We start from the raw sequence: 23,808 nt of genomic DNA on the forward strand, positions 1-23,808 counted from the left end.
CTTCCTTTCTGTTTGTTTGCTTGCTTCGGTCTTCACTCATCTTTCCCATTGTTTGATGTATTCCATTGTTTCATGTGGGACATGAAACAATTTGTTATGTGAGAAAATCGTCCTGCTAATACTGTGAATGGAGAAGATGCTAACCGAACAAACCGAACCGTTCAATCTGACACCGCTTTCAACCGCTACCCGCTCAAACCGAAGCTCACCGCGGTCGAGAATGGGTCTCTAAAAACCCTCTTCGGTTTTCTTTGAATGAGCACTTTGCGAACCGAATCCACCCGAACCCGCCCACTGCTCTACCCTAATTGGAGGAGGGATTTGTTGGGTTTACATAAATTCTTTAAATTTAACATATGTTGTTATAATATTCTTAAAATAAAAAATATATGAATCATAATCATTGATTTATCATTCTCTAAAGAATCACTCGTTAAAAAAATATGAAAGATTTTACCGTTTTCCCTTATATTTTCAACCCTCCAAAGTCTTCATTCCCCACCCTCTAAAGCCTTCATTTCCTTCCCCTCCAAACTCCTAAACAAAGCCTTCGAGTGTGTTTGGATGAGGTAATTGACAAATTTTAGAGAACTCAGAATTCTAGGCAATTTAAATGATTTAATTAAATTACTTTTATTTCTCAATTCTTTTGTTTGGATGGAGTAATAAAAAAAATTCATTGTCATCAATTTTGGATAACTTTTATAAATTATTTTTTTTGGGCCAAATTTAAAATTGAAATTAGGGGTCAACTTGTAAATTTCAAAAATTTGAGAGGTCAAATTATAATTTTTGAAAAATTTGAGCGACCAATTTGCAAATTTTTTGAGTTTGAAATTTTTTGCAAAATTTGAATATCAAAATGCAAAATATGAGAAATTATAGCATGTAGAAATTTGAAATTCTTAGTATTTATGTGTCATCTGAAATTTTTTAAATTTAACTTAGAACAAAATACTTTATAAATTTCCACTATTTTGAAAATTATTCAAATTATTATTCAAACAATGAAATTCACCTCAAAACATTTAAATTCTCTTAAAACTTTCCTCCATCCAAACACACTGGAAGAATTTTACCATCTATTATGACCCGATTTGATGGGTTAATATGCAATTGTGGGTACCGGGGGTTCATTTTTCTTCATAATACAAAATCCCACTAGAGGAGAGATTTGTAGGGTTTCCATAAATTCTTCAATTTTATTATATATTATTAATATATTTTTACAATTAAAAACATATTAATCATAAACATTGGTTTATCATTCTCTTAAAAAACACTCTTTAAAAAAAAAGTGAATTTTTTTTCTATGGAACACCTTTTTTTATTTTATATCTTTGCTATTCTTCACTCTAAATTTTATGTTTTTTTTGTGGTGATCGGAGTTTGAACTTCGGACCTTACATATATCATGCATTGACCTAATTATGATGTTTTAGCAAAATAAGAAAATAATGAGAAGATAATAAAACAAAAAATATGATATGAAATTATTTACTAAAAAAATAAAAAAAAGATTTAGAGTAAATAAAAATATTTATTTATAATAACAGCACGTGAAATATTTGAGTGTGAGTAAAATTGGGGTGGGTGTTATAAAAGAGAAGAAAAACGTAAGACAAAAAGAAAACCCTTTTTTTCCTTCTTCTTGTCATATTTCTCTCTCGTAAATCGTTTTCTGAGCTTCGTTCCTTCGTTCATTCATTCGTTTCTCGTGTGAAACTCATGAAAGTGAAAGAAGAAGAAGAAGAGTGAAACGGCATCGTTTAAGAGAATTATGGCGGGTTCTTCTTCTCCTTCTTCGAAGAGTCATTATCTGCAGCTACTGAAGGAGTTAGGATCCAAGTTCGATATCATCGTTCCTACTTCCAAAGACTCTCTCATCAAACTCTTGAAGGTTTTCTTTTTCTTCTTTCATCTTCCAATTCAATTTATAACTTTCAACAATTATTTATTTATGTAGCTAAGTTCTTTTAGGATTAAGATTTAATGCATTCAATTTCGTGCTCTTCTTTTAAAACCTAGCTATAACTGTATGTATGTAGGTGTTAGTTAATTTACGTTATTAGGTTTTTCTTCAATTGGAATTAATAAATTACTATTTCTGGTAAATTTATTACTATGCTTGTTTTTATGAGCTCACAATTAAATGACTAATTTGATTCTTGAGTGGAACAATTCTTGCTAGAGGGTTAACACACAAAAAAGAAAATTAAGAGGAAATGGATACATATACTGAAATTTGCAACTGAATCAGAAAGGAATGTTTGTGAATGAGGGATTAGTTGTTTATATGGAAATAGGCTCTGTTTGGATTAACAACTAATTAGTTGAGAGCTTCTCAATTAAAATGAGGTTTATGTTCATCACTTATGAACAAGTCTGTGTAAGCTTATAGGTGTTTATCCAGTAGTTAAATGACAGAGTATTTGAAAGAGTTGAGATGCCGCAGCTAATTTTTATTAATAAACAAGAAGCTGTTATCTAAAATATATGCTTAGTTACTTAAGATTTTTTAATATTTTTATCTTTCCATTGGTATTTGTGGAGAATTCACTCAAACTGACTCTTAGTGTTGTGAAATTAGTCTGTTATGAAGCTACTGTGTCTTTCTTTCATGCAGCAAGCAACCACATACCTTGCTGAGTTGGATCAGTCACCTTTGACTACAACAAGAGATTCAATGAATCCCTTTTTTAATGCAATTGTTAAGCCAGAACTACTGAAACACCAAGATAAGGATGTCAAGCTTCTAGTTGCAACATGTATTTGTGAGATAACTCGGATCACTGCACCTGAAGCTCCTTACAATGATGAAATTCTAAAGGTGCCTTTCTTTCACTTGGTTATACTTCATTTTCATATTCACAACTTAAGGAATTATCTCCATTTTAGTTTGTGCCGAAAAAAGGTGGAACATTATTTACGATTATCCTTTGCACTAATCTATGTTAAATCTCCTTGTAGGATACCTTTCGGTTGATTGTGAGCACTTTTAGTGGTCTAAGTGATACCAGCGGTCCATCCTTTGGACGGAGAGTTGTTATATTGGAGACACTTGCAAAATATAGGTCGTGTGTTGTGATGTTAGATCTTGAATGTGATGATCTGGTGAATGAAATGTTCAGTACTTTTGTTGCGGTTGCCAGGTTTGTTCATCATAAAATCTTATAATTAATCGTCAAGTGTGTGCTATTATTAATTACTTATAAATACGGGTTACCCTTGTGAAAGTTTCTGTTATTCACTTGCAATATTGCAAACCCAGTATCTTGTTTTTTTTCCCTCTCTAGTTCTTTTGTTCTTTTACCTGGTCGTATAAGAAATTAATAATGACAAATGAATTAAAGATAATTACACAAACTATACATCTCTGCATACCTGGAATGTGGTGTTTTTGAGAAGCAAGTAATGTATTGCTACATACAGCCTCCACCTAGTTGGACAAGGCTTGATTATCATTCTTGAAACTTGACACTTTCAGACACTAAAATGAGAGCTAAGAATATATGTCCTAGCCATTTTCTTGTAGGCCAAAATTTCTATGCTTTCTTGAAAAATTCCTCTTTGGATTAATAATTGTTTAACCCATATATTTTGTTTCATTCTTAGAGATGATCATCCAGAAAGTGTCTTGTCATCCATGCAAACTATAATGGTGGTTCTCTTAGAAGAGAGTGAGGATGTTCACGGGGATCTGTTGTCTATCTTACTTTCTACATTAGGCCGCGGAAACAAGGTATTTACTTTTTATAAATTCCTCTTCCTCTTGAAAGCAGATAGCTAATGCTTTTACTGCTCTAAATTCCATTATTATTTAAGAAGTGTGATTTTTCAAATTTTATTTCCAGGGTGTTACTATGGCTGCAAAAAGACTTGCCATGAATGTCATACAACATTGTGTGGGAAAACTTGAATCCAGCATTAAACAACTTTTGCTATCGTTAATGTCTGGAGATAGCAAGCTAGTGAACAGTCAAATTGAATACCATGGAATTATCTATGATCTCTATTGCTGTGCTCCTCAGATCCTATCTGGAGTTCTCCCTTATGTGACAGGAGAGCTACTGGTAATTGATGTTTTATTGGCTTAAAGCAGTGTCATGCATCTCCTTTGTTATGATTTTACTGCTACGATATTTTCTTTAATATACGTCGTTATGATTTGTGGAAGTTCTGAGTTTTGAAATATATAAAGTTGTAATATCAGTCATTTGGGCATCATTAATTTTGTTCATGAGTTGGGTTAAATAATACTTTTTGCTCTCCTTTGATGTCTGGTTTCTCACTTGTAATCTGGAAATTTGTAGACAGACCAATTGGAAACCCGTTTGAAAGCAATGAACTTGGTTGGCGATATGATTTCTATTCCTGGAACTTCCATTCCTGAAGCATTTCAGCCTATATTTTCAGAATTCTTAAAGAGGTTGTCTGATAGAGTTGTTGAGGTTCGCATGTCTGCCATTGAGCATGTAAAGAACTGTCTGCTGTTGAATCCTTTTAGAGCAGAAGCTTCTCAAATATTATGTGAGTGCAATAAACACAAACATCCAGTTGGTCTATGTTTTTTCTAATCTTTATGTTATACCTGCTGATTTTATTTGAGTTGTACTTAGCTGCTCTTTGTGAACGGCTGCTGGATTTTGATGAAAATGTTCGAAAGAAAGTTGTGGCTGTTATATGTGATGTGGCATGTCATGCCCTAAATGCAATCCCACTTGAAACGGTGAAACTTGTTGCGGAACGGCTTCGTGATAAATCTGTATGTATATCTCTATATTTTGGTCTTCGTGTCTTTTTTATCCAACCTTTTGTTGATTTGACTATGGCATCTCATTTCCTTTTTTTACTTTACATTTGCAGCTACTTGTTAAAAAGTATACTATGGAAAGATTGGCTGAAGTGCATAGAGTTTTTTGCGAGAATAGCTGTGAAACAGTCAAACTCAATGAATATGACTGGATTCCTGGGAAAATTGTTAGATGTTTCTATGACAAAGATTTCAGGTGTCACACTTCTGCTGAATTCTTTAGCATCTTTGCTACTTCTTATTTCTATTTTTTCCTTTTTGGTTTGGCTTTCCACTTTTCATTTCTATTTTTTCATGTTAGATGCGTTCTAATCATGTGTTTTTTCTGTTCATTTCATTATGCAGATCTGATATAATTGAATCCGTTTTATGTGGATCCGTATTTCCAGTAGAATTTTCAACTAGTGATATTGTTAAACGTTGGGTTGAAATTTTCTCTGGATTTGATAAAGTAGAGGTCAAGGCTCTTGAAAAGATATTGGAGCAGAAACAAAGGTAAGCCTGGTTGACTTCTCTGGTTTCTCAACATCAATAATCAATAAAAATTTCATTTGTATTGTCTTTCTCTTGTAACAGGTTACAGCAAGAGATGCAGAAGTATCTGTCTCTGAGGCAGAAGCATCAGGTATGTGACTTTGTAAGTTGGAAAGATGAATTTCTCATAGGGAATTTAACGACAATGGCATTGAATCTTATTTAAATGCAGGATAAAGATGTTCCTGAGGTCCAAAAGAAGATTCGATTCTGTTTCAAAGTAATGTCCCATTCGTTTGGTGACCCCATAAAGGCCGAAGAGAATTTCCAGTTTCTCGAACAGTTAACAGATGCTAATATTTGGAAGATTTTGGCAAATCTTGTTGATCCAAATACTAGCCTCCATCAAGCACGTGCCTATCGGGTAAAATTAATCACTGAATGATAGATATGTTTTCAATGATGCATTTTTTTGGAAAATCATTGCTAGAAACTGTATATACATTAGTCGTCGAAGTGAGTATGAGAGCTATTTATTTGAACTTGATGCTCAATTCCTGTGATATATACAATTTACAAATATTTCCTGAACTTGGGTGCTTACTTTCTCCTTTTTTCTTTCTTTCCTTTTTTTATTTCTGATTTTAACTCTTTTCAGTAGTTTCATTAATTGCCTCCTCGGATGGTATTGCCAAATACACTGGCTTTCCCTTGCTTTTTGACTATAGATTTGATTAATTATTCTTTTCACTTTGCGAGTGTTATATTATCAACATTATAATCTTAACACAAGCCTGTATTAAATTGTTAACCACTGAACTGGCAACTAGCTTAAACTAAAATTAACATTAACGATCTTCAGAATCTGATGCCACTACATCTGTGTCTAGATCTACTTTCCTGTAGCCGTTACGAAGATTATTTCTAGGTGTCAATAAGATGAACTGCATAGACTCAGTGCTGTAATTTCAAACAAATCATGACTGTTAGGGGTCTGTTAGCTATACTCTAGTATTATACTAAGGAACACTATCACAAGTTTCAACATCTAAATGTTAGCCTTGTTGTTGTTATGCGTTTTTTAATAACTATTTTTGTAGTTGAAAGAAACTGTACCTTGGACTTTGTTATTTGCCAATTGTGAACATTTTTGTTTATTTATTTATTTCTTGTCTGCAGGATGATTTGCTTAAAATACTTGGCGTGAAACATCCTCTCTACGAATTTCTGAATACATTCTCTATGAAGTGCTCCTACCTGCTTTTCAACAAGGAGCATGTAAAAGCAATTCTTGAAGAAATTGTAGCTCAAAAATCTGCAGAGAATGCTCAGCGTACACAGTCTTGTATGGATTTATTGGTGGTAAGAGCATATCATTTTTAGGTCTCTTGGACTGTTGCACGTAGTTCGTTAACATTTATCCATGAATTCTGGGACAGATAATGAATAAATAGTTTCCAGCTTTAGCTTATAATGATGTTGCAAATTGTGCTTTATGTTGATGCTGATTAATTGGTATTTGTGGACTTAGGATGATTGTGTATAGTAAGTGCTGATTTTTCCAAAAACTTAATCTGTTAGGAGAAGGGCCAGAAATGATTTTTATTTATATCTCTAATTATGGATTTACTGGTGGTAAGAGCATATCATTTTTAGGTCTCTTGGACTGTTGCACGTAGTTCGTTAACATTTATCCATGAATTCTGGGACAGATAATGAATAAATAGTTTCCAGCTTTAGCTTATAATGTTGCAAATTGTGCTTTATGTTGATGCTGATTAATTGGTATTTGTGGACTTAGGATGATTGTGTATAGTAAGTGCTGATTTTTCCAAAAACTTAATCTGTTAGGAGAAGGGCTAGAAATGATTTTTATTTATATCTCTAATTCAGCCTCTTGAGTGAAAATCCCTTAAGCTTTAAGTCTGAAATAATCAGATTCCCGGATGGAATCTTTGAATCGAGTATGGTAACTGGCGTGGATCAAACTTTTGATTGTTTGGTCCCTATATATATATATATATATATATATATTTGAATACAAGTAACTTATTTTTTATATGTATGATAGGATGAGACTTAATTAATTAAAAGAAGCTTTGATATCCCAAGGGTTTGTTTGATATGTATGATAGGATAATCCCTAAATGCCTAAGCTGACAGGAAAAGGTTATAGAATAGTTTTTAACAAGTGCCATTGTCATGTGTTTGGAATTTGGATGCTTTTAATTTTTCATATCCTTCTCTAATAATTTTATCCTCAAGTATTCCTGCTATGAAACTGTGGTGTGGTTTGCATCAGTGTGGACACAGATTTAGTATTCAAGAGAAAAATATTTTCTTATTTGAAAATTAACTTGTGATAAACTGCAGATAATTGCCCGTTTCTGTCCATTGGTTCTTAGTGGTAGTGAGGAGGAACTGGTGAATCTACTGAAGGATAATAATGATATTATTAAAGTGGGTGTTCTGAATGTTTTAGCTAAGGCTGGTGCTACTCTTCGTAAACAACTTTCAGCAACGGCAAGGTGCTGCTTTTAAAACTGTTAATCTTTTAAATCCATTTCCCTGTAGAATTTCTTATTATCTCCTTGTTTTACGCAGTTCGGTCGACCTTATATTGGAGAGGTTATGTTTAGAAGGCAGTCGGAGACAGGCAAAATATGCTGTCCATGCATTGGCTGCAATAACAAAGGATGACGGCCTCATGTCTCTTTCTGTTCTATACAAGGTTTCATTTAGTTGATTTGTTTATTTTAAACATACTTTTTTTTTTTTTCCTTTCACTACAATTTTTGTCATATCTATACAGAAACTTGTAGATATGCTGGAAGAGAACACACATCTTCCTGCAGTACTGCAGTCTCTGGGGTGTATAGCGCAGAATGCAATACCTGTTTTTGAGACTAGAGAGAGTGAAATTAAAGAATTTATAACAAACAAGATTCTGAAAAGTGATGGTGTAAGCATTTAAAATCCCGCTGAATGGTGTGCTTTATAAAAATAAGTGTAGAAGTATTTGATTTTAATCTGAATGTACGCTTCTCTGTTTCAGAAAGAAGATCACACTAGAACATCTTGGGATGATAAAAGCGATCTTTGCATGTTGAAGGTTGGTAGGACTTAGTCTCTTCTGTTTAAGATATTTAAGATACAATTTTGCTCTGTAGGTGCATTTGAAAATACATTGAGCTGGCTTCCCGGTTAACATTTTATTCTATGTTTCTCTACGTGCCCCTTCTTTTTCTTTCTTTGCTGCAGATATATGGCATCAAAACCTTAGTAAAGAGCTACCTGCCTTTCAAAGATGCTCATGTTCGTCCTGATATTGACAGTCTTCTGGATATCCTTAGGAATATGCTATCTTATGGTGAAATGTCAAAGGACCTGCAGTCAAGGTATGTGACCAATGGATCCTACAATTTGCCAACCGAACACAGCACAAGCAAGATGAAAAACAGATAACATTAAGGAAAATAGGGTGCTTTTATTGATAGTAATGAAAATAGTATGATGATAGTAGTAGAGATTAGAGAATTTCTCTAACTATTCCCAGAGTAAAGTTCCGACACAACTCAGTGAGGAATCCTACTTTAGCCCTAAACAGAACTTATTCCGTTATGCTCTAAAACTTAGACGAATTCCCCTTTAAATACAAATAAAGAGAACATTCTATTATTTAACCCTCATGGGCCTTGCCATTTAATCTTAGTGGACCACTTAATAATAATCTTCTTAAACCTAATTAACCACCTACTAATTACTCAAGACACCCTCTCGTACTGGGTCCTAACACTATGTATTCATTTATGCTCGTCTGCAGTCCAGTTGATAAGGCCCATTTGAAGCTTGCTTCTGCAAAGGCTGTTATTCGGTTGTCAAGGCTTTGGGATCAATATATACCTGTTGATCTTTTCCACTTAACTTTACGGGTAACTCAGGTGGGCTTTTCTTCTGTTTATTTAATTTCTTCTGAGCGTTTATAATTTTTAACCACATTATTATAAGGATAGAAGAAGTCTTCTATTCATATGTAAAGGCAGAAATCAGTTTGATGAAATTTTCATTTCGATGTTGAAATAAATGATTCTCATTGTCTTCTTTTGAGTTTGTAGACTAGCTTTCCTCAAGCTAAGAAGGTTCTTTTAAGCAAAGTTCACCAATATATTAAAGACCGTGTTTTGGATGCCAAATATGCATGTGCCTTCTTATTCAACATATTTGGATCCAAGCCACATGAATTTGCAGAGGTAAGTTGTTGCGTTGGCTTTTCCACAATTGCAATTTTTCTGCTCTTTGACATTAATTTTTAGTTTTTGTTAATGTTAATGCAGGATAAGCATAATATGGCAGACATTATTCAAATGTACTACCAGGCAAAGGCACGACAAATTCCGGTGCAATCAGATGCAAATTCCTTTCCCATTTACCCGGAATACATCCTTCCATACCTAGTCCATGCACTTGCTCATAACTCATGTCCCAATGTGGAGGAGTGCAAGGATGTTGGAGCATATGATAATATATACCGGTACAATATTACCCACTTAAGATATCACTATGCTGAATCTATTTTTAGACACTCCTCGAAAAAAAGTATGAAAAGACTAGAACTAATGAAAACCATTAACCTGGAATAGAAGGGATGGAGGCGATTCAGTTTACTTTTGGTAATTAATAATTATGGGGTCCTGTATAATGATTTTATGACTTGCATCAAAGGCCAAGTCTATGGTGCACAAGTGAGACAAGTCTTGCACCATGCACAAACTTGTTTTCACCATTGGTTCAAAGGAGATATGATGAGACTTATTGATCCAGTGGCGAAAAACAAACTTGCACATTAGACAAAGTCTATGTCAAAATGTGTAATGTTAATATTTGGTTCTCACTTCTCATTAGTTTGAAATTGAGTAGAATGCCACATGCTTATTAAATTGAAGATTTTTAAAAAGTTTGCCTTTATGCATACTAGGCCTTACAGTATTATTTTCACATGCTATGGAAAGCTTATAAAAATCTTAATTTGGAATCGCACCTTAAAGATCTGCACGGGAGTGTATGTTCAGTGAAGGCTTTGGCTCTGATGCTTTCTTTTTATCTGATTTACTGACTTGTTGTACTTCAAAAATACCTGCTTATATGTTGCTGATTTGAAATATGAACGAGGATTGCAACTGCACCTATACCTACAAATTTACTTTTTAACAAACCTCATAACATAGAATGTGTTGGGAATGTAAATTTTTACTAAATGCATATTCTGTTTTGACATTTTAGGCAGCTGCACTTAATACTGTCAATATTACTTCAAAGAGATGAAGGTGCTAAGTCAGAAGAAACTACTAACAAAGAAAAGGAAATTCTATCTACTATCATTTCCATCTTTCAGAGTATAAAACTTTCCGAAGATACAATAGACACCTCAAAGACAAAGGTTGAGAATAATTTTGTCCTTACTTGTAAGTAGTTAAACATTGCAAATTGTAATAGATTATAATTTATATTTTTGGTGAGTGAATTTCCAGAATTCTCATGCAATGTGCGACCTTGGGTTAGCAATAACTAAAAAATTAGTGCAGAAGGATGTTGATGTGCAAGAATTGTCCCATTTGTTGTCTCTACCTCCAATGCTATACAAAGCATTTGAGAAGAAGGAAGGAAATGGCACCGTGGTATGCTCTTTTTGCGTCTTTCCTGTATGCCAAGTATCCTTCTTCATATTGTATAAAATGTTTTCCGAAAATTTCTTATTGTTTGATGAATGTGCTTTTGGTCGTTTTGTTTAGATGCTTTGACATATGTTGAATAACACTACCTTCTTTCAACTGAATAAGTTAGATACCTCGAGTTAACCAAAACTGAATATGTTGTACTAGTCTTCTCTCAGCTGATGTATTCATGAAACAAGCTGAACATTATTATTATTAGGGTTATGCTAACAAGTGCCCTTACGGATTCAAAAATAGAAATGATTTATGAAATTTAGGTAGAAAAAGTTACTTTTTGTTGTTTCAATGTGTTGAATGCACAATTTTCATTTTAAACTTTTTAACAAGTGCCCTAAGGGAACTTGTTAGCATTTCCATTATTATTATTATTATTATTATTTTATTATTATTATTATTATTATTATTATTATTATTATTATTATTTTTATTATCACTACCATTACTATTACTATTATTATTATTATTGTTGTTGTTGTTGTTGTTGTTGTTAAGATCTCCAATGGCTTTAATTAATGCTACTGAATTCATCTGGCAGGTAAGTGAAGTGAAAAGCTGGCTTGTGGATGATATCTCCTTGGCTCACTTGGAATCTCTTGAGCTAGAGATGGTATGTTTTATGCAACTGAAAAGTTACTTTTAAAATTTTGATAACCATGTAATTATGCTGCTTTTACATCAGGTTCAATCCCAATTAGTGGAGGATGAAGCTTCAAAGGACAATGAAGAAAATGTAACTTTGGGAGTGATGTTAAAGCAAATCAAATCTCAGGGAATTTGTGGCAAAAAAGTGAAAAAGATTAAGCCCGTGCCATCTGAAACAGAAAAGGTTGAAAATGATTTTGCTATCTTGAATATGGTCAGACAAGCTGACTTGGACAACGTGGGGTCATCTACTAATGTTGAAACATGCAATGGTCATGAACATTCTTTAAGTACGAAAACACCGAAGGTTCCAGAGCATGCTACAGGTCGAAAAAGAAAAACTGATGAAACAACACCTGCTCCAGTGTCTAAACGTAGTAGTTCTTCCTCTGCTCATGGTAAACCAAGATTATCAACTACTACGTTAAATGCATCTCGAAGAGTTTCAGGAGAAAATTCCCCAGAAGAAAATTTAAGGTTGGATGCAGAAATTAACCCTGATACAGATAGCGAAACTATGGAGAGAATAATGGTCAAAGACTTGTTAGTGTCCTCATTAAAACAAAAATTTAAGGGTTCTGAAAGCCATCATAATGATGAGTCGAATAAACATGATGATTATGACATGAAGGTACAGACCTTACTGTGCATTAGACTCTGCTAATATAGGATGTAATTTCTCAATGTAGACTTCTATTTATTTATTTTTTGTCTCGGATGCAGAGTCCTGACGATTTGGAACAAAATGAAAAGACTCTAAGTAATAATTCCAAGTCACCTACATGTTTTAGTAAAAAGACTAAAAGAAAACGTGTTGCAGGATTGACAAAGGTAAACTCTATTTACAAGCTTTTCCACTTTCTGTATGTCATAGTTGTGTTCATGCCTGTCTCTTTGGTCATTTTGTTTGATTTGGTTTACCATCTACAGTGTGCGATGAAAAGAGGAGAAATTGACAGTGAAGATCTAATTGGTTGCAGAATTAAAATTTGGTGGCCTACGGACAAGAAGTAAGTGATTTTGAAAACCTTAATTTCTTTTCGAATGTAGTTCTGATGTTGATGTATCAATGTTTTTCAGGTATTATGGAGGCACTATCAAGTCTTATGACTCTTTAAAAAGAAAGCATGTGGTAAGCTAAATATGATTAACTTCCCTCTGAATTCAGCACAAAGATTTCCTGCTTGCTATCTGTGTGTTATTTACAATTCTGATACACATTACTGATGTCATGTGGAAGATATTATACGAGGACGGGGATGTAGAAATACTCCGTTTGGAAAAGGAGCGCTGGGAGCTTTTGGACAAGGGTCGCAAATCTACTAAGGTTTCCAGTTTTCCTTTTGTGCTCTTCCTTTCTATGAAGTAATTGTTCATTTTTCATTTCCACTAGAATCCATGTAGCCGACCCCACTTAGTGGGATAAGGCTTGGTTGTTGTTGTTGTCATTTCCACTAGAAGATATCAGTTATGGTTACTTGTTGATTTTTCATTTCCTCTAGAAGATATCAGTTATGATTAATTAAAATCAGAATATCTGATGCATTTTATTTTTGAATTTCTTACCAGAAGATAAAACGCTCTTCACTTGAAACGTAAGTATTCCGTTAACAAATTAGTCTATTTTAGTTGATTGTTGAGTTGTGTCTACACTGGCTACTTAACTTTGTCTTATACCCTATTTGGTATGCTGTCTCCATTTCATGGACTGATGTTTTATATTGCTCTGTAGTTCTGGGCACAAACTGAAAGGTTCAAGTGGCTCACCAAGTAAAAAGAAAAAAAAGATGTGAGTTGAAACAGATGAGATTGTTATTACACATCTTTGATTTGTTTTTCTGTTCTAAATTCTAATCACTATCATTTGTATACCTGCCTTGTAGAGTTAATGGTAAACAATCTCCAAGCAAGCCTGCAAAACCTAGAAAAAAGTATGCATCAAAAAGTGATTTCTATCAAGAGCAGGCCAAAGAGACTTCTGAGATATCAAATCCTGAAGAGACCATGATCTCTAAAGCTGATGAGACAGACTCAGGTAAGCGTCTTAAAATATATGATATAGTTCATTATTAGATTGATAATTTGGTTTAGAAATGAATGTTACATCCATGACTTGTGCTTCATTTTTGTTTCATCTCTATTTATCACCAATTTTATTTGCTAGGTGGTTCAGAAGAGGAACTGACAGCAGTGCACAATGAAATCACAAAAAAGGGGAAGAAATCTAACAAGAAAGTAAGATCAGTTCCCAGAGGAAAGCGGCTCAAGAAAACCAAGAACTTTCATCATATTGAAGAATCAGACGATGATAAGCGTGATTATAATGAGAGGATTTCTGAAGATAGAGAGAGTGTCCCGCAATATAGCTCAGAAGAGAAGAAAGTGGATGAATCATCTGAAAGGGAAAGTGTTCATGGTGAAGAAGAATCAGAGTCTGAAGGGGAACAAGATAACAGCGATGTGGGGGATAGTCCTGGAGAAACGGAGAGATCACATATTGAGCCATCAAGTCCCGATGATGTCAGCATCGCTGAGATTTCTGACAACATTCCTTTGGTAAATAACTAAGCCTTTGCATAACTTGTCTGTTTTATTGTAATTGCTCTAAGCTCATCGTTGAGAATGACTGATTCAGATCAAATGGAATTGTCGGAAGGGGAAGAAAAGCTCAGGGAAGGTGCGGTGAGCAGTTTAAGTTGAAGCTTGTTTTTTTGTCAAGATAGTTGCAGAGGCGGTGCTGTGGAAATACAGGTGTCGATGTGAATGAAGATGACTGCTGAATTGGGGATCTGTAGTTATGAACATACTTATAAATATGTTTTGCACATCTTGTTGCAGTCACCCTGTAGAATGTAAAATTACACTGGTCATTCCATCGTTCAGAAAGGAAAGTTTGAAAGGTTTTATAGGGGTGTGTTTATGCTAAATGACCTTTTGTTAGTACAGGTGATAGGTTCAGCATATGATTCATTAAGGTGTTGACATAGATGATATAATTGACCGGGACAAAATCAACAATGTGTACAGATATACGTGGGGATAACTGCATTCGTATATTTCACATTTATTTATACCTCTTCAGTGTTAAATGGATGAAACTTTTAAGGACTGCCATACTATTATCAACTACTTAACTGTAACGAATCGTGAACACCAAAAACAGGGTGAAGTTCAAGATTTGTTGCTAAATCATCCGGAGGACAGTGGGATTAATTTAAAATGATTCATGTTTAACATTTACAAATTTAACTAAATATTCATATAAATATTGCATAAATTATAGTACTTGATTATAAAGTTAATTTTTAATCATGTATCGGTTACTCACACTTAAAATGACAGTAACAAATATAACTAAATAAGTACAACTTCCCAAAACTTGAATTTGGGGACGTTAGGAAGGAGCAGTTAGGATTTTGATCTTATGCACAGGAAGACATGTGCAATTTAAGATCGGTTGATACAATACCTTCACTATTGATAAAAAAATAATACCACCTCTTGTTCTTTTTCTTCGGTGGTGGTCGGGATTTAAACCCCGAACCTTGTATATTTTATGCCAATTGAGCTAAGCTTATGAGGACTATCTCTGGTTTATAATTAAGGACCGAGGGAGTACATAGATTTTAAAAGGAATTCAATAATATGAGAATTGAATTTATTGTTATTTAAACATCTTTAGGAAAGAGTAGTGTTAGCAACACTCTATTTTCAACGTTTTCCACAATCAATTACTTAGTGATTTAAGTTAATGTGGGTCTCACACTTTAAAAATGTATTTTACTTAAAGTAGTAATGCCTACATTAATTTCATCCAATAGAAAAGTGAGTGTTAACTTTTAGATAAACATTATTTTTTTTTCTTCTTAAAAAAACATTTGTTATATTGAAGTGAAGTGGATAAATGCGTAGAAACGGGCAATGATGCTAATATTGAAGTGGAAGTGGGTCCCTCCTAAGTCCTAACGCGTAACGATATGATCATACATACTGCCGTGTCGTGTCGTGTCGTATTTAGTTTAGTTCTCCAACGAACAACGTTGTCTTTGTTTTATTGATTTCATCTCACTCACCATTACCATTACCATTACCATTACCATTTTCATATCTCGTTTTGATTGTTAAAACAAACATATATTTCTGTTTCCTGCTGCTACGCTCTCCATGTCTTCAAAATCTCGAGGTCATGTCTGTCTGGTCTTTTATTCAATCAAACTTCCATCCATGTTTCTAATTTTTACTAATTCCTTAGCTAGATTCATACCATTATTAACAATATCAATAATTATTCATAGTAGTTGTTATCATATAATTTGACAGATGGAAACAACAAAATTCATATGTTTTGTTTTGGTTACTGTCTGTTTTGTCCTAATACAGATGTTTGTATTGTTGGTGTTGGAAGGACACCAATGGGTGGTTTCCTTGGATCCCTATCTTCTCTTTCTGCTACACACCTAGGCTCACTCGCTATTAAAGGTATTCATTCATTCATTTATTTTCACTCAAAGCGACACCTTATAACTTAGTATGTCAATACCATTTGAATTTGTTTTATCTTTTGTTATAAGGAAAATATAACTTAATATGCATAATCACTTACCTGTGCTATAAGCACTAAATTAAAATGTTTATCCAAACGATAATCTAAGTTGACAAATATTTATCAAAATTTTGCAGCTGCTCTCAAGAGAGCCAATGTTGATCCATCACTTGTGCAAGAAGTGTTTTTTGGGAATGTTCTTAGTGCAAATTTAGGGCAGGCGCCTGCTAGACAGGCTGCATTAGGGGCTGGAATACCTACATCTGTTATCTGCACTACTATTAACAAGGTTTGTTCCTCTGGGATGAAAGGTATGTTCCTTTTGTAAAAGGCTACTTTCCCATTTAAATATGCCGATTTGCGATGAAATCATGGTTTCATCTATTTTATTATTGCAGCTACCATGTTAGCTGCACAAACCATTCAGTTGGGTTCCAATGATGTTGTTGTGGTTGGTGGTATGGAAAGCATGTCAAATGCACCTAAGTACATTGCAGAAGCAAGGTTTTGTCCTTTCTCTTTCGTGATTTGTTGATAAAATGTTGTGAAATCTGATGATATATGCTGAGCTTAATGGGAGGACTTTGTCTTGGCTACCGTGTTGAAATTATGCCACCTAGTTGCAGCTTATGAGTTAGCATTTGATGAAGTCCAACTTTCTTTAAGCATCTTTTTAGGAGTATTTGGTTAGATCTTGATGTTCACTATCAACATATTCTGTATCTAAATCAGGAAGGGATCTCGGTTAGGACATGATACTATCATTGATGGGATGCTCAAAGATGGCCTTTGGGATGTCTATAATGACTTTGGCATGGGAGTTTGTGCAGAAATGTGTGCAGATCAGCATGCCATAACTAGAGATCAGCAGGTAGTGTTCCCTAGTAAATGGATCAGTTGGAATTTTGCTCGTTTCTCGCTTTCTTACTTTATTAACTTAAGTCCTTTACTGCTTCAATTGTCTTGATCAATATCACATGATACCACTCCCCCTTGAACTTTCTTTTGGGTAAGATATGTCCTTTGAACATTTTTTCAACTCCTTAGAATCCTTAGTTGAATGAGGTTTGATTACTTTGTTTTGCTCTGCTATTATAATATGTATATATTATTTCCAGGACTCTTATGCCATTCAAAGCTTTGAGAGAGGAATATCTGCACAAAATGGTGGCCATTTTGCTTGGGAGATAGTTCCGGTATGATTATGGTTCATGCCACTTTGAAACTCTTGATAACTTATGCAGTGTTGTTGTTGTGATTTTCAATTAACACTTTCTGCTTCTTGCAGGTTGAAATTTTCAGTGGAAGAGGAAAGCCCTCCACACTAGTTGATAAAGATGAAGGTTTGGGAAAGGTAAATAGATTAATTCAGAAACATGTGAACTATCTTGAATGTACCATATAGTATGTCGTGCATACTCATATATTTTAGGTTTACATTGTTATTATCACGTATGTGTGTTGTATACAGACCAAAGTTCATTAAGGTAGAAGCCTTCAATCGAAGTTTTTGTATGAAATATACTTGCTCTCTTTTGGTATACAGTGAAAACTATTAGAACTGAAAATATGTTTATTATATCATATTATGTGGTGAGAATGTACATTTATATAGGTAGGAGTCTCCTAGTTAACCCCTTATTAATAAGGAAGATTAATCAACACAATCAATACAATGACTAGTGGAGTTAAAACTAAATAGTCACAATCTTTTCAATATCTCCACTAAGTACTTGATTAATTATTCTAACAAAAACTCCTGTGTTTCGTTTAATAGTTTTCTTATCCATGTTGCCAGTTTGATGCTGCAAAGTTAAGGAAGCTTGGACCAAACTTTAAAAAGGTTGGGGGTACTGTGACCGCTGGCAATGCTTCTAGCATAAGGTCCCTCCTCTCTATCTCACCTCATCTGCGTGTTTTTCTGTATACATTATATATTTTACCAACACGCATTTTTCGATTCCCATGTGAATCCTATTGGGAAATACCAAAACAAAGGTCCTTCTCTGTGTGATTAAGAAAAATAGTTAAAGAGATGGTCAATACTAAGACTTTTTCTGACGTGAAAAATCCTCCCAATGCGAATGTAAAAAATCATAAGATTTTATGATCCAAATATAATGCCTTCACTGAGTAAAATATACAATGACTTGAGTTTCATAATAAAAGAGGACTTCTCTCGATCTCACTTTCCTAAGGGTGTGTTTGGATTGAGGGTTTAGGAGGGGAAGGGAGGGGAGGGTTCATTTTTATTTTTTAAATTACGAACAATGTAAAATGTTTTTTTAAAATAAATTAAGTGTTTTTGAAGTATTATATGATCATTTATCATGTTAATTCAATTTTCTAAAACTTTAATTTAAAAAAGAAAAGTAAGCCCTCCCCTCCTAAACCCTCCATCCAAACACACCCTAAAGATCTCTCTTTTGAAGGGGGTTGCAATTTACAAGAACTCTATCACTCTTGGAGATCAACTTGCCTTTTTGCACCAATTCCTCACAAGTCACCCTGTATATAGTTGAGGGATGTAGCTTCATCCAAAAATGAGATGATTGGATAGTAATTGCTTCTCGTATTTCTATGATTTCTTGAAAATACAATATGCATTTTCTAAGATGAATATTTGATGGTTTCAAGAGTTAAGGAAATTCCTAGACCTCAGAATATTCCCATTAATTATTTTCCATGAATACGAACTATCAAGATCCGTTATTAATAGTGTTTCATCAATTCTGGAGGAATTCCTAGCAAGTTCTGTGAGGAGTGTCCTGTATGTCGCTGCAAGAAGTTTGCTTAATGAATTCCTATGCCTTCCAAAATTTGGGGGTATGGCAACCATAAGGTTCTAAATTACATGCTCTTTTTTTTATAATGCAATGTTTATTGACTCGACTAGTGACGGTGCGGCTGCATTAGTGCTAGTGAGTGAAAAGAAGGCACACGAGCTTGGATTACATGTAATCGCTAAGATAAAAGGATTTGCAGATGCAGCTCAGGTGCTATAAGTTAATGTATCTTTCGGTCTTGATTAATAGAAGCATTTGGAACTGGAACTGGAACTGAAACAAAAGTATTTTTGCAGGCACCCGAATTCTTTACAACTGCTCCTGCCCTGGCAATACCAAAAGCTATATCAAATCAAATGCTGGTCTTGAGGCTTCTCAAATTGATTATTATGAAATAAATGAAGCATTTTCTGTATGGAATACATCACATATTTTATTTGTTCATGCTCTCTTGCTTTACACTAATCATGTTCTAACTTTTTATGCAGGCTGTGGCTCTTGCGAATCAGAAGCTTCTCGGTCTTGATCCTGTGAGGGTTCATGTTACTCGGCTCTTTATTTCTTTTTTGCATACTAACATGTCACTTTTTGGTTGTTCTGGCTTCTTCAGCATTTTGATTCCTTCATTGTTCCCTCAAATGCAGGAAAAACTTAATGTGCATGGAGGAGCTGTGTCACTGGGACATCCATTGGGTTGCAGTGGAGCTCGCATCTTAGTCACACTACTAGGGGTAACTTGAGACCTCAGTTGCTCTATATATCATTTTCTTTCACCCTTGTCCCCACGTTCTTATACTCAATTTTATTTTCGTGATTTGTGGATATCTTAGCCGGGTTATGTTTCAGGTATTGAGACATAAGGGTGGAAAGTATGGTGTTGGTGCCATCTGCAATGGGGGAGGAGGTGCATCTGCTCTAGTGGTTGAGCTCATGTAAGCCTTTTCTTTTAGTCGGTAAAGTGTATCCCATGTTCTTTCTGGGATGTCTAACTTCTGCATTTTGCAGGCAAGGCTCCACCTGGAGACGTTCATCATTGTGACAAAGATCTCCTTACATCATATTGCTTTTCAACACTACTACAACTTCTTTGGAAGGACAAAGCATATATGTTGGGTTAGAGGAATAAATGGTATTAGTTCAGCTTCACAACCATCTGCAGTTATGTTTTTTGCGAACTATACGTAAAGGTCATCAATGCAGTGTTGACAAGAGAGAATCAAGAAATATAGTTTAATCTGAGTTTAGCTAAATCACGTTGATCCACCGTGATTTGGGCAAAGGCTACACTTCGCAGCTTCAACAAAGTCACTGTGATTCCAAACATGTACTTCATCTTTACATTTAATGCGATAACACTTATGTAGCTGCTACAAGAACTTAACAGGAATATTTTAACAGAATAACTACCTTTCATCTATAAAAAAGAAGAAAGAATAGCTGCCTTTCAAATAATTTCTAACTATAAAACTGATTTCCTTTAATTCTCCATCAGTTCAATCTTTCTTAACACAATGTCTTTTAATACTCGTATGACTAATTCATGTATCAGCATCCAATTTTTTGTCCATAATTTGGAAATATGGATTTTTCTAAGCAAAATATATATCTATATTGAATTTTTTCGTCCACAGTGTAGATACATTTTTTTTTGAAGGACATAGTTTAGATACTTGTATTACTATAAGTTGCATTAATATTATGAGAAGGTTAAATATGTGAAAAACCAGCAAAAGGAGAAAATCTTGGTATTTGATTGCGATTCTTTGAATGGTTTAACAACCTAAGCAATGCACAAGTAAGGCATGTGGTGCATGGTCCACAAGTAATTTATTTATACAGGACACTTAGAGAATTGCTGTTCCCACATTTGATAAGGTTGTGCCACACTAGTAAAATACGATTTTGCCCCTTCGACAGTTAACTGCCGAGAAATTAAATTAAAAATCCGGCTGCAGTTAACTGCCGAGGAAAACCTCAGTAGTTAACTGCCGAGGATCTTCTGCTACAAATCTGGCAGAAGCTCTCTCATCCATTATTCATCTCATCTTCTTCAAATTTCTCTCACAAATTTCTCTAAAAAACACAACCAAATCCAACCAAATTTATTCAACAAAATCACAAGTAAGTAATTATAATGCTATTAAATTACATTTTAGTTGTTATAAATGTTTTTATTTTTTAGTTTTTGAGTACATTTATTATTTTTTTAGTTTTTGAGTAGATTTACATGTTATAATTAATTTTTAGGGTGGATGTTAGTTGATTAATGTTGTTAAAATATTTTTAGGGTTATTTATTATTTTGTTGTTTTATATTTATTTTTTTATTTTAATTTTTAATTAGATTTACATGTTATAAATCATATTTAGATTAGATGTTAGTTGATTAATGTTATATTATATGATTAAACATAAGTTGAATGATTTATGTTATATTATATGATTAATTTTTTTATTTTAGTAAGAGTATATGATTTATAATGTTAGGGTTATTTTTATGATTTTTAGAGTCTATGTATAATTTGCACATCAAGTGTTTGATGAAATGTTTGAATGAGTTTTTCATTGATTGTTTTTAATTTCTTATTGTGTAGATTTGAAACAATGGCCGAGTGGATCGACGTTCATGCGCAATTCAACGGCGGAGAACCTCAGAGGTTGAAGGTTCGGTGCCTTGGTGTAACGTTAAGAGGTCTCAAGGATCAACTGACTGAATTCAACCAAGGAATCAATCGCGGAGACACAAGGAGGGTGGAACACCTTCGGTATAAACGTCCAATGCTCGACGAGGGGAGAGTTTCATTCACTTGGGTGGAATTAACAAACGACGAAAACGTGACGAGCATGTTTTGGGAGCACATCATGTTCCAGTGGATCGATATGCGGGTGACGTTGCTGAGATCAACTGAAGATATCATCAACAACTTGATTTCGCCAGAAGATCGTCATTAGTTAGGGTAAGGTGCATTCCAACTGCAACAATTGTCTTACCTTTGAATGAGATAAATTCAAACCTGTCAAACAACATGACTCAAACATTTCGCTCGGCATTCATGTTTTTCCTTTGAAAAGATTAAATTCTTGTTAGGCTGGTTTAGATGAAGGTATTAAGTGTCAAGGAATGAACCTCATTTCTTTGGCAATTGAATACCGTCATCTAAAGCAAGCCTAACAAAAATTTATTCTTTTCAAAGGAAAACATGAATGTCCAGCAAAATGCTTGAGTCTTGTTGTTTGACAGGTTTGAATTTATCTCATTCAAAGGTAAGACAATCGTTGCAGTTGGAATGCACATTCCAATTGCAATAATTGTCTTACTCTAGATGGGGCAATTCAAACTTGTTAATCGGCAGGACTCCAACATTCGATAAGCGTCTTGAACGCTGGTATTCAAGTGTCAAAGAATGCACCTCATTCTTTTGACACTTGAATACCAGCGTTATAGATGCTGATCGAATACTGGAGTTCTGTTGGTTAGCAAGTTTGAATTTGCCCCATTCAGTGGTAAGATGATTGTTTCAGTTGGAAGATACATTCCAGAATGTAATGTAATTTGTAATGCAATGTAATGTGATAACATATATTTTGTTTTGAATGAAACAATAATTATCTTATTTATTCACTTTTCGAATTTATTTATTCATTACGCAATTATAATTAGTTGGATTCACGTTAGATTTAATTAGTTTTTATTCGAATACGCAATTATTAAAAACGCGACTTTAATCGAAATTATTCCAAATGCGATTTTATTCTAAGTACCATAATGTCAAACAAAATGTGCGAAACACAAAAATAAAACATAAAAAAATCGAAAACAATTAGGCATTAAAAACCACTACATTCATTCATCCTCGTCACACAAGTCAATCGGGTTGCCCGCTACAGTCCCTGGGGCACCTTGTTTTGGTTGAGGACCAAAATAGCATGTCCTCCCGCTCCTCCTCAACCTCGAGTGATTGTACACTGGCACCTTCGAACCCTTCTTTTTTTTCAGAACCATCGCAAACAATTCCGTGCCACGTCATAGGCGATTTTTCTTTGTTCTTCTCATCACCCTGATTCTGATTCTGAGACATATCTACATTAAAAACAAATGGCGATCAAAACCTAACTAAGCAACAATGCCATAAACTCATAAAATCAAAAACTAAACCTAAACTTAAACTATCATCAAAACCTACACCTAAACCTAAACAATTCTAACAATTCTACAACGATTCATCAAAACCTAAACCTAACAATTCAATAAAAGTTCTCTAACAATTCTAACCTAAACTATCCTAACATATCATAAAATCATAAAATCAATAAAATCTATATAATCGAAATTTAACAAAAAAAAAAAAAAAACAATTCAACCGCAAAACAACAATGCAATAGGATTAAAAAAACTTACTTGTTTTTGTGATTGAAATTGGCTTGGAATGGCTTGAAATAACTCAAAATCGCACCTTGGAGATCAAAAAACGTAACAATGGAGTTTTGGAAACTCCTATGTCTGTTCTGTTCTTATAACAAAAACCTCGGTAGTTAACTGCCGAGGGGGCAAAATCGAATTTTACTAGTGTGGCACAACCTTATCAAATGTGGAAACAGCAGTTTCGGACACTTATATGGTGAACCTTCAACACATTTTTTTTTGTTTTCATATGTGGTTTTGTTTCTCTCAAATAAAAATCAAAATACATTTTTTTTCTTCTTCCGGAGAGTGTGTAGAGCCTTTGAATTTGTGATTTTCTATATTTGGTTGAAGAGTTTCGATGATCGACAATGTTCTAACGACAGAGGTATGACCTACATGTATGTATTCATGCAG

General features: G+C 34.1%; 2 protein-coding genes across 4 annotated transcripts; both read left to right on the plus strand.

Annotated features, from left to right (window-relative positions):
- Window positions 1-1,619: 1,619 nt before the first annotated feature.
- LOC25494325 (sister chromatid cohesion protein PDS5 homolog A) lies at window positions 1,620-14,773 on the plus strand. 3 transcript variants are annotated; one of them, XM_013603206.3, is made up of 33 exons: window positions 1,623-1,900; window positions 2,627-2,830; window positions 2,971-3,152; window positions 3,616-3,742; window positions 3,855-4,073; window positions 4,314-4,530; window positions 4,620-4,765; window positions 4,867-5,009; window positions 5,159-5,308; window positions 5,390-5,438; window positions 5,520-5,711; window positions 6,467-6,649; window positions 7,661-7,815; window positions 7,892-8,018; window positions 8,100-8,249; window positions 8,343-8,399; window positions 8,549-8,685; window positions 9,111-9,228; window positions 9,403-9,537; window positions 9,622-9,818; window positions 10,568-10,724; window positions 10,816-10,962; window positions 11,555-11,626; window positions 11,699-12,292; window positions 12,385-12,492; window positions 12,592-12,671; window positions 12,742-12,793; window positions 12,902-12,988; window positions 13,231-13,256; window positions 13,394-13,450; window positions 13,545-13,696; window positions 13,826-14,217; window positions 14,297-14,773. In XM_013603206.3, exons 1-33 carry the CDS (start codon window positions 1,781-1,783, stop codon window positions 14,345-14,347), a joined length of 4,983 nt encoding a protein of 1,660 aa, XP_013458660.1. In that variant the 5' UTR covers window positions 1,623-1,780; the 3' UTR covers window positions 14,348-14,773. The 3 variants fall into 3 exon arrangements, with proteins under 3 accessions (XP_039689449.1, XP_013458660.1, XP_024637720.1); XM_024781952.2 differs by having other exon boundaries at window positions 13,234-13,256; XM_039833515.1 differs by lacking the exons at window positions 13,231-13,256; window positions 13,545-13,696; window positions 13,826-14,217; window positions 14,297-14,773 and having other exon boundaries at window positions 1,620-1,900; window positions 13,394-13,438.
- A 910-nt stretch (window positions 14,774-15,683) lies between these two features.
- On the plus strand, window positions 15,684-20,481 carry LOC25494326 (acetyl-CoA acetyltransferase, cytosolic 1). Its single transcript, XM_013603208.3, is given in 15 exon segments — window positions 15,684-15,844; window positions 16,042-16,140; window positions 16,342-16,515; window positions 16,603-16,708; window positions 16,937-17,075; window positions 17,323-17,400; window positions 17,493-17,558; window positions 18,003-18,088; window positions 19,101-19,200; window positions 19,287-19,337; window positions 19,340-19,402; window positions 19,479-19,520; window positions 19,635-19,721; window positions 19,837-19,922; window positions 19,996-20,481. Coding segments are annotated over 15 exon segments (1,230 nt in total). The 5' UTR covers window positions 15,684-15,825; the 3' UTR covers window positions 20,030-20,481.
- Window positions 20,482-23,808: the final 3,327 nt, after the last annotated feature.

Source organism: Medicago truncatula, chromosome 4, assembly GCF_003473485.1.
Source record: "Medicago truncatula cultivar Jemalong A17 chromosome 4, MtrunA17r5.0-ANR, whole genome shotgun sequence".
In the NCBI taxonomy this organism is placed as follows: Eukaryota; Viridiplantae; Streptophyta; class Magnoliopsida; order Fabales; family Fabaceae; genus Medicago; species Medicago truncatula.